The sequence below is a fragment of the Helianthus annuus genome, chromosome 8 (assembly GCF_002127325.2).
Source record: "Helianthus annuus cultivar XRQ/B chromosome 8, HanXRQr2.0-SUNRISE, whole genome shotgun sequence".
NCBI classification, from domain to species: domain Eukaryota; kingdom Viridiplantae; phylum Streptophyta; class Magnoliopsida; order Asterales; family Asteraceae; genus Helianthus; species Helianthus annuus.
The window spans coordinates 165,764,246-165,779,125 of record NC_035440.2 but is presented as its reverse complement, the minus strand read 5'-3'; the positions used below and the strand labels follow the sequence as shown (position 1 = coordinate 165,779,125).

The following is a 14,880-nucleotide window of genomic DNA, read 5'->3' as shown; positions in this document are numbered from 1 at the left end:
TTATCCTACTTCGAACTTATATTTTTATAATGTGTGGAAGATTCAAAAGTGTATTGAAGATCAGATGGACAATGTTGATAAGGTGATAAGTGACATGGCAAAAGAAATGAAAAAGAAATTTGATAAATATTGGGAAAACTATAGCATGATATTATCTTTTGCGGTTGTTCTAGATCCACGATATAAGTTTGAGCTTGTTGAGTTTTTTTTCAAAAAGCTTAACATGGAAGAGAAAGTATGTAAAGAGAAATTGGATATTATTTTCAAAGGGATACATAAGCTATATGATACGGAGTATGGTGTTTTGTCAAGAACAACTTCTTCAACAGCCAGGAGTTCAAATATTTGTGTTGATACGTCTGATGATATGGATGGATTTGAGTCATTTACAGGCGAATTTAGGAATGTCGAGAAAAAAAAATCACAACTAGACATGTATTTGGAGGAGGATCGACTTAATAGAGAAGAAGAACTTGACATTTTACAGTATTGGAAGGATAATCAAGGGAGATATCCTCAATTGTCTCTCATGGCTCGTGATATATTGAGCATCCCAATCACTACCGTTGCCTCAGAATCATCTTTCAGTATTGGGGGCCGGGTTCTAAGTAAATATCGATCTTCATTACGCTCATCGAATGTTGAGGCTTTGCTATGCACCCGTGATTGGTTGTTTGATTTAGAAGGTATTAAGTTCGTTCTATTTATGACTTCACTATGTATAGAATGTTAATTAATGTTTTACTCTTTTTGCATATCCAGATGATGAAAACGAGGATGATATCGAGGAAGAACTTGCAGAAGATATTGAATCATTGTATCCGACATATGATGATAGCCACGTTTAGGTAATATTGACTACCATACTGATAAAGTAGTACATGTTTAGAAAATATTTTTTTACGCCACCAAACATTATCTTCCAATCACTTTTTCGGGCTACGCTTCTCTTTTCTGGTCAAAATACTAGGGGTGTCAGTCGTGTCTTGTTGGCGGGTTGTAATCAAGTTGTGAAGAACTTGACGCTTCTCTTTTCAGGTTGGTGATCTGAAACAGCAAAGGGGATGAAAAAGATGCCGATATTGCAGTTCGTGTCTTTTTTTTTGTAGTAGGGAGCTTTTTAATATGTATTAAAATTCTTTTAACAACTCTATTAATAGTATTTGCTTACATTATGGTACATTATATGATTGATTAAATGCCTGTAGTATGTTGTTATGTTTGGGGCGTGCCAAGATCATTTTATGGCAGGTTGTTTCCATGCCTAACGCCAGTGCTCGCTCACCGCTGCCTGGTTAATGAAGACGATCGAGAGGTTCCTAGCTTTCTGTTTGAGTCAGTGGAGCCCGGTTTCCGAACTTCACAAGTTGTAAACAGGTTGAAACTCCAACTGTTTTTTATTTGACCCGTTTAAGATAAAACCCCACCCAGATCAGCTCGTTCATACCAAACGGGTTAAAACTGGACTTCTTTTTATTTTCCACTTGTTTTCTCAACTGTCAATATTTTTTTCCTTCGGCTGCACTTATATTAGTATAAAAGTTGAGTTTGTATGAAAAACTTGCCAACTTTGGTCTGCCAGTTGTGTTTTTAGGATCTGGGGGTGTAAAAAAAGGGTGTTTTTATGTTAAAGATTTGATTTTGTCATCTGGGTCGGTCTCAGGATTGCCTAAGTCGACATCCACTTGGGGTGTGGAAGCACGAGTCCCGTTTCTAGATAAAGAGTTCATCAATGTGGTTATGAGTATCGACCCCGAAATGAAAATGGTAAGATATTGAGTACAATATAAACATGAATGTTGACCCATTGCTAAGTGAATTTTCACAGATTGACACGGAGAAAAACCGCATAGAAAAGTGGATTCTTCGAAAGGCTTTTGACGATGAAGATCATCCGTATTTACCAAAGGTATAATTAGCGTCTTATTATTCTGAAAAATTATCGTGTTACGGATAGTGAATTTGTTGTTGTGCAGCGTATTTTGTATAGGCAGAAAGAGCAGTTTAGTGATGGGGTCGGGTATAGCTGGATCGATGGACTAAAAGACCATGCGGAACTTCATGTAAGACGTTTTATGTTTCTACTAGCAAACGATACTCTCTACTACTTTATATAATAAACTGTTGATTCAGGTGACTGATAAAATGATGCTTAACGCGTCACATATCTACCCTCACAACACGCCACAAACAAAAGAAGCATGTTACTACCGGATGACCTTTGAACAGTTTTTCCCTCAGGTCAACCGTTTTGCATCAGTTACTTCATTGTCGTTTTTGCATCGCTTACTTCACCTTGGATCACTGTCCTGACCGGTCTTTCTTTTTCATTAGAATTCGGCGATCTTAACCGTGCCAGGTGGTGCGAGTGTGGCTTGCAGCACTGCAAAAGCAATTGAATGGGACGCTGCATGGTCCAACCATCTTGACCCTTCAGGCAGAGCTGCTCTTGGAGTTCATGATTCGGCCTATGAGGTTAATCAACATCCAGAACTCGATTTGAAGCTAGAAATTAACGGTTCCAAAACATAACAGTCAAGTTTTTGTGTATAAACAAAACTTTCATAGTCAATGGTACAATTGGTTATCTTAAATAAACAATAAATAACGTATCTCAATATTTCAAATTTGTTTTCGATTCTAAATTGGTACCTAGACTGAAAATACCAAAAATGGGTCGGTCCTAAAAGAACAAGGCGGTGTAGAAGAGTTGGTTCCACGTATCGGGTAACCCGGGAAGACACCAATGGGTGCAGTCAGGGGTGCCAATTTTTTATTTTTTTGAATTTTTTGATTTTTTTTTATTTTTTTTGAATTTTTTGATTTTTTTTTGAATTTTTTGAATTTTTTTGAATTTTTTGAATTTTTTGATTTTTTTTGAATTTTTTTTATTTTTTTTGAATTTTTTGATTTTTTTTGAATTTTTTGATTTTTTTTTTATTTTTTTAAAAAAAACCCATCTTGACCTAAACCCATTCTAACCCATCTCTTAATAAACCCATCTTAACCCAAACCCATTCTAACCCATGCGCATCCTAACCCATTACCCAAACCTACCCAACCCACCCATTTTGCCACTCCTAGTATGTAACAAGAAGAAACGTTCAGTTGAAAAAAAAATCAGTGAAAGTATTTTGATTGGAACATGGAGGTGTCGTTGATGTTGTCAAGGAGTCTCAGGAAATGTTAAGTGATATAATTTCATTACACTTCTCGGCAATGTCAACGACCCCTCAAAAAAATTCCATCTAATGTCTCTGACTGATTACTTCATCAACATATTGTTTCTTTTTCTCATCACAGATCTCCTCTATATTCCCTTCAATTCTTTAACCGCCCTCTTATCATTATATATGGAAAGTTGCATTCTTAATGAATAATCGTAATTTTTTTTAGGTAATGTTGGAACCGTTTCCATTTATATTCCATATATACAAAATTTTGCTTTTAATATAATGTTTCAATCGTTCACTTGAGAAGCTTTCTCTTTTTTTTTATTCATCATCAGACATCCAAATACAAGCATCGGTAAGTATATTGCAACTCTGTTTGACATTTTTGTATTTTATTATCTAACCACAATTATAGTTGTTTGATTTTTATGTTGTAGTTGATTGTAACGGATATGTTAATTGGTATCGATATCATAAACCCTAATCTATATTTACAATTGTTCTAAATACAATTGATATACAAATCCTGCTTCAACTTATTGAAACGAAAATTAGTTTATCTATTGTTATTTAATATATATTTTTATTAATTAACTTTTTTATACAAATCTTTCAATTTCTTATTTTTTATATTTTTAAGTTATACAAATCCTCTTTCAACTTATTCATGAATCCTTTGTTTTCTAATTATTTTTATTGCATAATATTTGATTTGATGTTGTTTGTTTATGTATCCTGTTTTTCCAGGTATTTAGTATAGGTGAAAGTTCGTCAAGGTATTTTGTGGCTATTTTTATTATTTTCTAACAATCACCTTATCATGTTATATTTTGTTAACATTGTATTATTTATTCAGTTACAGAGGACCCTGGTTCTGTAGGGTAATGAATCGAGCCGACCAACTTATTCTGGTAATGGAAAAAAATATTACTTTAGTTATTTGTGTTCTTTTCTTTTTCATCTTATTAAATACAGTTTATTATTGTTGTATTGTTTAAATCTTTTGACTATAATTATAATTCATTTTCCATTTCATTGTATGATTAGTCCATTCCGGATGATGCTGCTTCCACACTATGGGGTGTTGACAAAGGCCCTACTAATGTTATGATACACAGTGAAGATGGCCGTGTCTTTAATGTTTTTGTTTTTTTAAGCGCTTCTAAAGGGAAGTTATTTTTCTTTCATGGTTGGTCTAATGTTGTAGAACACTTGGGTCTAACCAAAGGATGTTTGGTAGTATTTAATCCTTTAGATCCTACTACGTTTAAATTAACAAGTTTCGACGATGGGGTTAGTCGTGGGTCTTTCTGGACATATATGCTCCCACCATCATGTAATTTTTATGTAAGATAAATGATATTATATTTTTCCTAATGTATTGAATTATTACTTTATAAATAGATAGTTACTAACCTTTTCCACTTTTTTTTTATCATCCTACAGGTAATTCCTCAATGTATTTTGCCCAAAAGTTACGATTATTCGTCAAATGATGTAACCTCTACTGTGATTATAGACAACCAAACGTTTAACGTTTCCATTGTAACGTTTGACGTCAAAGTCGGTTTTTCTGTTGGTATGGATGTAATTATTAGTCTGTTTCAGTTAGAGGTTGGTTGTTATTTCTTATTCACCAAAGGTTTTGGACATTTTTTCTATTTAAAAATCTTTGGAAAAAATGGTGTTGAAATCACATATCCTAAATTAGCTGTTGATGAGGTAAATTAAATATCTGTAGTTAATTATAAATTTTATACATATCAGAATGTAATACATTTTGTATATATATTAATTTGCAGACTGAAGTTGCACCTGTAGATGCTGAAAATGAAGTTGAAGAACAAATACATGGTGGTGTTACTCGGTTTGTTCGTACGGCTGGTGAAGATTATTTTGTAAGTTTCGATATCATTTTTAAAACTGATAAAAACAAGTTTTATGGTTTTTTTTTAATTAATAAAAATTAACTTTTTTTATTATTTTTTTTAATACAGAGACTCCCTGATCCTGTTTCACGCATGGCTAAGCTTCATGAAGGTTTAAAAGATTTGACCATAAGATTTTTGCATCTGGATCCGCCAATGCAGATTACCAACGGTACCAGACGTGAAAGAAGAACCAATGGTCGTGGTTATCGATACGCTTTAACCTCTTGGAAGAAGTTCATGAAAGCCGCTCGAATTAAGGTCCGTGACCAGGTTCACTATTCTTTTGATGAAAATGAGCAGGTTTTGAGTGTTGAGAGGGTTGTACCTTACGTTAGCCGTAGTAATTAGTTTTATGACAATTATGGCACGTTTTTCGCCTTTCAAGTTTTTTTGGTTTTAACATTGTTTTTGTTCTTGAATTTTAAGTTTTTAAATATCTTTCATCTTAATTCTTATTTTAACCACTGTATGACATTACTTAAAAGTTTAATCTATTATTTTAGTAATTGTTACTCCCACTAAAACATTTTATCATATATACAAAACCCGTTATACAAACTACTTTTATGGAATAAATTAAATTGATATATTCGCATATTAACATTGCTGATTATTGTTTACAACTAAATATAATGTTTAATATATCAGATAATATTAAGCTATTCATAAAATAGTATTATGAACTTAGTATTTTATATTCAATATATAAAACTATGTTGTTACATTATAAACTTTTTACAAACCTTCTATTATAGATTATATATTATGTATAATTACAGAAGCTCAGCTATGACATAACATGTTGCATATTCTAAATTTTTTCATTACTTTGAAACTTATTAATCATCAAAATTCCGTCCGTTCTTTGCATATTCAAATTGATAACCATGGAAATTGATAATATGCCCCTTTTTTTTCCTGTGGAATCGTTTACAAACCTATAATTAGCCTAAAAAGTAAAGAAATATAGTATACATATGATGGACATTATATGGATATGCTCTTCAATGTGTGATATGTAATATTTCAGTGCTGAGTTTATAACTGCTAAAGTTGTACAATGCTGGAAAGCTACTTTTTCAATTAAACGTAAAGAATGAATTTAATATTGATAATCCGTTTACTAAGGTGGTTAGTTACATTTCAATTTATCATTTTTATGACATATTGTCCTATTTTTGGACATTTAGATTGATTGACTGTATTTTTAGAAAAATTCCTTTCAGTTGCATATTTCCATCTTCATCGTTTATTATAATTGATTTTTTTCGATATTTTACTTTTGTTTATTATACAATGTTTACTTAATTAACATTGCCTACCTATTATAAATATTCTTTAAACATTTCACATTGTAGTCAATCTTCTCTACTCAGCATTTTGTCTATCAGTTTTCATAAGCGTTCGTTAGAATACCATTGACTGTTATATACGATATTGATTGATAATTTATTACTTTGTGTTTGTATATATTGTTTTGTTTTATAATCTTTCCCTTGAATTTTATGCAGAAATGGAAGAAGCTCCAATCACACTGTTGAATAATTTGGACCTCAATGTTGATAACTACACCATCAGAATACGCATTGTTCGTTTGTGGACAAGAGCTGATTTCAATAACGCTAGAAAACTTTATTGTTATGATATGATAGTCATGGACAGTGAGGTAAGTGTTCATAGACTTATGTTTTAATTTATTATTATATACTGTTAATTCTTAAAGTACGTAATTTTTTTCTAAAATAATGTTGTTCTTTGTCAGGGAACAAAAATGCAAGCTTTTGTTTTGGCTAAATACGCATCTGGATATCAACATCTTCTAGAAGAAAAGCGTTGTTTGACAATTAGAAATCCTTCCTTGGGTGAGAATCGTCAGAAGGTCAAGTACGCAAACGGTGGTTTGAAGATTAACCTTAATAACAACACCGTTGTTGAGGAATGCCATGAGGCTATTGGTTCTGAGTGGGGTTTTGATTTTACTCCGTTTGATTCTGTTGTGGAGGATCCAACAGCTGACAACAAGTTTTTTAAAAGTCCAATTGGTATCATATACAATTAAAACTATATAATACAACATTACACATGTTTAATTTTGTTGATACTTTTTAATTTTTTTCCACAGATGTAATTGGTTTTGTGGTTAAAAGTTTTCCCTTCGAGGTAGACATGGAAACAAATAATGAAAAAAACCAAAAGAAAGTCACCTTTATGCTTGAAGACTTGAAGTATTTATTTATTTTATCTTCACTTTTATTCATTATAGTAATTTTTTTTATGTTATGTATTCTAAACTACTACTTTTTTGTTAACCTTTCTAATGTTCAGCAATAAGCAGATCTTTGTGACACTTTGGGACGGTTATGCGGATCAAATAATGGAGTATGAGAGCAGCAATCGAGGTGAAAAAATGTCGTCGTAATCATTCAGTTTGGCAAATACAGATTCTGGGGAGGTATCATATTACTTCAAATATATTGTGTTTTTTCTTTACGGCTTCACTTTAAATAATTGTTTGAATTAACTATAAAAAATTTATAATTATGTTCAGGGCATTTGTCGGTTTCTAATTTGTATACCGTCACCCGAGTATTAATTAACAGTGATATTGATGAAGTTGCTGACTTTAAACAAAGGTTCACTATCCTAATATCTTTTTATAATTTTGTATGCATTTCTGTGATTATAAATTATTATTTTTCATTTTTTTTAGATTTATCGAGAAACTTTCTCCCGAAATTTCTTCCAGTTATTCTGGCTTAAGTTCGTCTGTTGTCAAGTCTGCCACTGAAGAGTTCCTTTCTGACCTGACTTTTTATCCCATTGGGTCGTTAAACTCAATAGATACGGTAACATGGATAAAAAATTGTTTTAATATGTTTTACATTATCTATTTTGTTATACATTATCTATATCTTAAACACAGACGAAGTTTGTTGTCATTGTTGGGACTATCAAGAGTTTTGCATCGAACAATGAGTGGTTTTACAACGTGTGCACCAACTGCAACAAAAAGGTGTCAACCATTACTGTTGTTAAAGAGAAGCAGGATGGTACTGATGGTTTTGAAGAGGTTACTGTATTGGAATGCAAGACTGATATTTGTAATACAAGGACCGTTTCATCAATTCCAAGGTAAATATTATCCATGTTAAGTTTTGTTTGTCAAAAAAAGTAAATCTCATTAATATTTCTTTGCAGAATTAGGCTTTATATACGTGTGCAAGATTGCACTGGTATTGTGAGTCTAACATTGTTTGAGCGTGAGGTGACAAAGCTTTTAAAGGTTAATGCTAATCAGCTTTTAGACAACAACATTGAAGTATGTACTAAATAATTCATTTTATCATATTTTTTTTTATTATACAAAACTAAAGTATATTTTGTTTTTCAACAGTTAGCAAACGAAGGAAGCTTTCCAAAGGAGCTAAATTCTTTACTCAATATGAAGTTTGCATTCAAGATTGCTGTTTCTTCTTTTAACATCACCAAGAAGTCTGATGGCTACTCAGTCTCCAAGATGACTGATAACCCGGTTGTTTTGTCCGAGCTTGATAAACATTTTGACACTATTCAGGTATATTTATTCCAATTCACCTTTTTACTATTATTACAACTTGCCAAAAATGTTTAACTTATTATTATTATATTGTTTTTCTACAATATTTTAAAATAAAATCAGCCTATTGATGAGGAAGCCGTCAATGTCGAACCATCCGAATCAGATCGTAATGTCAATTGGCCTGTTAAGGTTTATTATCCTTTGGTTTATATATTATTTATTTTTTACTCATTATTTGTTAAATGTATATTAATAACTAATCCATCTTTTCATTAATTTTATTTTGTAGGATTCTATATCCCAAACTGGAGACGATGTAACCCCTTGCTCAAATGTTTTTAAAGTTGGCTTTACAACATCGTTTGATCAGAAGGATGCTATGGTGGATAGTATGTGCGAAGGTGATTTGAAGCGCAATTTGGATACCATGTATGACGTGGATGATGTTTCTTCGCAGTCTTCGTCAAAAATGCGTAAAGATTGTGGTGTCGATGCAGTGCTTCTGATTCCAAAAAAAGAGAAGTAGTCACCTATAATTCAAACATTTGATATCGTTGTTTCTTTTTTCTTAAGTATTTGGATATTTTTGTTTGTTTTGACAATGGTTTAACTTTTGTGGTTGTTTTATATCAACATGATTGTTTGATGGTTTACTTTTTTATATTGAATAACAATTGTTTTATGCTAATTGATTTTGTTAATTCTACTTTTTGTTTGTTATATATATGTAACATTTCGTATTTTGAACCCTTCTATTTAAAGCTTTATGGGTTGTACCTTCTAATTCTAGTTAGTTGTACTCTCATCTTATCCCATTTTGTAATTCAAGACTTGATCATAATGAAAAAGTGCATCGTTTTGATCATATGTAACATTTCGTATTTTGAACCCTTCTATTTAAAGCTTTATGGGTTGTACCTTCTAATTCTAGTTAGTTGTACTCTCATCTTATCCCATTTTGTAATTCAAGACTTGATCATAATGAAAAAGTGCATCGTTTTGATCATATGTTTGTTTTAATACCATGTTATATTATTACATGTTTAAAACACGTTAAACTATGTCAAGCACGTAAAAATAGTGGAAAGATATTCCAATCTTGGCTCTCGAAACAAGTACTAGCAAGAGATTTCCCTAAACCGGACAAAAATCGGGTTAAACCAAATAATTATGATATTTATTAATTTTAGATAATAAATTAATATTCTAATTAATTAATAAATAAATTATTTATTTATCATATTTTATAAAATAAATAAATAAAAGGATTCTTTTTAGATATTAGTTAGTTTAAACCTAACTGGGTTAGTGAAACATCTTTTTTGTGAACAAGTACTAAGTTAGTCATTTAATAAAGAGAGCAGTTAACTGGGTTGGAAACCCCAGTTAACTCAGTTAAATAAAAAGGAAGTAAAAAGGGAGGGGTCCTGTAAAACCCGCCCCCTTTAAGAATTGAACTCGTGACCTCACATTCCACAAACAACACACTAACCACTCGGCCGGGCATGCCACATCCGTTGATTTATGGAAACCAATTAACCATATGCGTTAATTCAGTCAAACCAAACCAAATTCAAATTTTAAACCGCCCAGAAACTGAAAACGCGTGAACCAGTCAACCTGCCATATTTTCCGACCTCGTGAATTCCGGCCCTGATTGCCAGTTACCATTTAACCCGCTGTTTCCCAAATTCCATTCGGTTTCCAAACCTGTTCGACATCACCGATCCTATAAATACCGATCACCACCTCACTTCCAAACCCGCACACCTCTCAACCACGTTCGTCTCTACCGGGAACCTGCAACCTCCGCCGGAACCACCGCAGGCCACCGGAGAGCCGCCGGAGAAGACAAAACGTCTGGTAACCCCCTCCGACCTCCTCCTTTCTTTCCCAATCGATTAAGGACGTGTAGTAACTGGAAGGGTTAGGTACCGGTAGTCGGGACGTCCTGTCTAGGCTTGGCATTCGTATAAATCCATTAAGGACCCGTTGCCTACCTGGGGACCATCGATGAGAGTACTAATACCTATTAGGCCAAAGCACGTTTCCTTAATTCGAAAAGGACTTCGATTCACTTTGGAAGTGTCATATGTTACGTTCCGTGACAATCCATGTTTTATGTTAAATCTCTTTTATGTTATCTCAATCTCTATGTGATTTTACATTGAGCATTATCTTCATCTCAATCTAGGAAGCCACTATTTACACTACTGTCGCAATCTAAAACAATTAATGATACCCTTTCGTGAACAAATTAAATTTATTATGCTTTCATCATACATGTTACTCTATGTGAAAATTCATGTCACTTTATTCATGTTATCCTATGTGAAACACAATGTGAAACAATGTGCTACATGTTACATGAATTAAACATTTTTCTCAAATAATCATTATGATCAAAGTCTCATCCTCATTCCATTTCGAATCCGTAGATGTCTTCATCTCGTCAACTTTCCCACTCGTCCAGAAAGTCAAGAGTCAGCTCTCAAAAGAAGATGATGGCATTTATGGCCAAGCAGTTCGCCCGTCTTATCCCCAAAGTTGTGACTGAGATCCAAGCTTCCAACACCCCAAACTCTTCCATTGACTCGAAGGCTGCCCAACCTAAGCCCATCGCCTTTAACTACAAACATTTTGCCTCTTGCCACCCTAAGCCCTTCACTGGTAAAGAGGGTGTGACAGCTATGTTCGAATGGTTCGACAGCATAGAGGTCACATTTATCAATAGTGAATGTCCTGATGAGCTCAAGACACGTAGCGCTACTGGTGTCTTTCAAGCAAGAGCCCTAGAGTGGTGGACAAATGAAAGGAACATTCGTTCAAACGAGTTGGCCTATGCATTATCATGGGAAGAGCTGAAGCAGCTCATGATGGAGGAATTTTGCCCTCCTCATGAACAACAGAAGCTCGAGGAAGAGTTTTGGTCTCTCAAACAGATTGGTGACGACAACCTTGCGTATACCACTCGTTTCAAGCAGTTGAGCTTTATTGTACCCCACCTTGTTCTCACAGTCGACCGCATGATCAAGAAGTACATCTATGGCTTACCTCCTGCCATGAGGGACATCATCGAAGCAGCCCGGCTCGACAACATCGAGGCTGTCTATCGACTTGCTGCCAGCTTGAACAACAATCGCGTTCGCGACAAACAAGCTGCTGCAGCCGCCGAGGCAGCCCACCCTGCTAAACCAGCTCACCAAATCACCCAACAATCAAGTAGTGGAGAGAGTAAGAAACGTCAGTTTCAAGACCCTGTTTGCAACACAGTTGTACCTGCTGGAAACCCAAACCCTAACACACCTGGAAACGCTAAGAAGCAATACACCGGGACTCAGCCAAAGTGCCCCATTTGCAACTATCACCATCCCACCAATACCCCATGTCGCCATTGCACTTTGTGCAACCGTTTTGGTCACCATACTGCTTATTGTCCGCATGCTTCTCAAAACCTTAACCCAGCAAACAATGTTAGAGCCTGTTTCAAGTGTGGGGATACGACGCATCTTCGCCCACAATGTCCTCTATGGAATCAAGAACGACAACCAGCCCCAAAAGTTCCAGCTCTCAATGCCAACCAAGCTCAAGATGCCAACACCTGATTGTAAAATCGTCACAATCGAGGTTGTTCTTCGGCATTCATATTTCCTCGACCAATAGTTGCATTGTGTCTTTTCTTTAAGTCTTTTCTCTTAGATTTCGAGGACGAAATCTCCTAAAGTAGGGGAGACTGTAACATTTCGTATTTTGAACCCTTCTATTTAAAGCTTTATGGGTTGTACCTTCTAATTCTAGTTAGTTGTACTCTCATCTTATCCCATTTTGTAATTCAAGACTTGATCATAATGAAAAAGTGCATCGTTTTGATCATATGTTTGTTTTAATACCATGTTATATTATTACATGTTTAAAACACGTTAAACTATGTCAAGCACGTAAAAATAGTGGAAAGATATTCCAATCTTGGCTCTCGAAACAAGTACTAGCAAGAGATTTCCCTAAACCGGACAAAAATCGGGTTAAACCAAATAATTATGATATTTATTAATTTTAGATAATAAATTAATATTCTAATTAATTAATAAATAAATTATTTATTTATCATATTTTATAAAATAAATAAATAAAAGGATTCTTTTTAGATATTAGTTAGTTTAAACCTAACTGGGTTAGTGAAACATCTTTTTTGTGAACAAGTACTAAGTTAGTCATTTAATAAAGAGAGCAGTTAACTGGGTTGGAAACCCCAGTTAACTCAGTTAAATAAAAAGGAAGTAAAAAGGGAGGGGTCCTGTAAAACCCGCCCCCTTTAAGAATTGAACTCGTGACCTCACATTCCACAAACAACACACTAACCACTCGGCCGGGCATGCCACATCCGTTGATTTATGGAAACCAATTAACCATATGCGTTAATTCAGTCAAACCAAACCAAATTCAAATTTTAAACCGCCCAGAAACTGAAAACGCGTGAACCAGTCAACCTGCCATATTTTCCGACCTCGTGAATTCCGGCCCTGATTGCCAGTTACCATTTAACCCGCTGTTTCCCAAATTCCATTCGGTTTCCAAACCTGTTCGACATCACCGATCCTATAAATACCGATCACCACCTCACTTCCAAACCCGCACACCTCTCAACCACGTTCGTCTCTACCGGGAACCTGCAACCTCCGCCGGAACCACCGCAGGCCACCGGAGAGCCGCCGGAGAAGACAAAACGTCTGGTAACCCCCTCCGACCTCCTCCTTTCTTTCCCAATCGATTAAGGACGTGTAGTAACTGGAAGGGTTAGGTACCGGTAGTCGGGACGTCCTGTCTAGGCTTGGCATTCGTATAAATCCATTAAGGACCCGTTGCCTACCTGGGGACCATCGATGAGAGTACTAATACCTATTAGGCCAAAGCACGTTTCCTTAATTCGAAAAGGACTTCGATTCACTTTGGAAGTGTCATATGTTACGTTCCGTGACAATCCATGTTTTATGTTAAATCTCTTTTATGTTATCTCAATCTCTATGTGATTTTACATTGAGCATTATCTTCATCTCAATCTAGGAAGCCACTATTTACACTACTGTCGCAATCTAAAACAATTAATGATACCCTTTCGTGAACAAATTAAATTTATTATGCTTTCATCATACATGTTACTCTATGTGAAAATTCATGTCACTTTATTCATGTTATCCTATGTGAAACACAATGTGAAACAATGTGCTACATGTTACATGAATTAAACATTTTTCTCAAATAATCATTATGATCAAAGTCTCATCCTCATTCCATTTCGAATCCGTAGATGTCTTCATCTCGTCAACTTTCCCACTCGTCCAGAAAGTCAAGAGTCAGCTCTCAAAAGAAGATGATGGCATTTATGGCCAAGCAGTTCGCCCGTCTTATCCCCAAAGTTGTGACTGAGATCCAAGCTTCCAACACCCCAAACTCTTCCATTGACTCGAAGGCTGCCCAACCTAAGCCCATCGCCTTTAACTACAAACATTTCGCCTCTTGCCACCCTAAGCCCTTCACTGGTAAAGAGGGTGTGACAGCTATGTTCGAATGGTTCGACAGCATAGAGGTCACATTTATCAATAGTGAATGTCCTGATGAGCTCAAGACACGTAGCGCTACTGGTGTCTTTCAAGCAAGAGCCCTAGAGTGGTGGACGAATGAAAGGAACATTCGTTCAAACGAGTTGGCCTATGCATTATCATGGGAAGAGCTGAAGCAGCTCATGATGGAGGAATTTTGCCCTCCTCATGAACAACAGAAGCTCGAGGAAGAGTTTTGGTCTCTCAAACAGATTGGTGACGACAACCTTGCGTATACCACTCGTTTCAAGCAGTTGAGCTTTATTGTACCCCACCTTGTTCTCACAGTCGACCGCATGATCAAGAAGTACATCTATGGCTTACCTCCTGCCATGAGGGACATCATCGAAGCAGCCCGGCTCGACAACATCGAGGCTGTCTATCGACTTGCTGCCAGCTTGAACAACAATCGCGTTCGCGACAAACAAGCTGCTGCAGCCGCCGAGGCAGCCCACCCTGCTAAACCAGCTCACCAAATCACCCAACAATCAAGTAGTGGAGAGAGTAAGAAACGTCAGTTTCAAGACCCTGTTTGCAACACAGTTGTACCTGCTGGAAACCCAAACCCTAACACACCTGGAAACGCTAAGAAGCAATACACCGGGACTCAGCCAAAGTGC

General features: G+C 35.3%; 1 protein-coding gene across 2 annotated transcripts; it reads left to right on the top strand.

Annotated features, from left to right (window-relative positions):
* The first annotated feature begins 1,476 nt into the window (after nucleotides 1-1,476).
* Nucleotides 1,477-2,554, top strand: LOC110873872 (asparagine synthetase [glutamine-hydrolyzing] 2). Of its 2 annotated transcripts, XM_022122887.2 has the most exons (5): nucleotides 1,477-1,767; nucleotides 1,829-1,909; nucleotides 1,977-2,063; nucleotides 2,134-2,241; nucleotides 2,335-2,554. In XM_022122887.2, the coding sequence occupies exons 1-5, from the start codon at nucleotides 1,741-1,743 to the stop codon at nucleotides 2,530-2,532; spliced, it is 501 nt and encodes a 166-aa protein (XP_021978579.1). In that variant the 5' UTR covers nucleotides 1,477-1,740; the 3' UTR covers nucleotides 2,533-2,554. The 2 variants fall into 2 exon arrangements, with proteins under 2 accessions (XP_021978579.1, XP_021978578.1); XM_022122886.2 differs by having other exon boundaries at nucleotides 1,477-1,909.
* The last annotated feature ends 12,326 nt before the right edge of the window (nucleotides 2,555-14,880 follow it).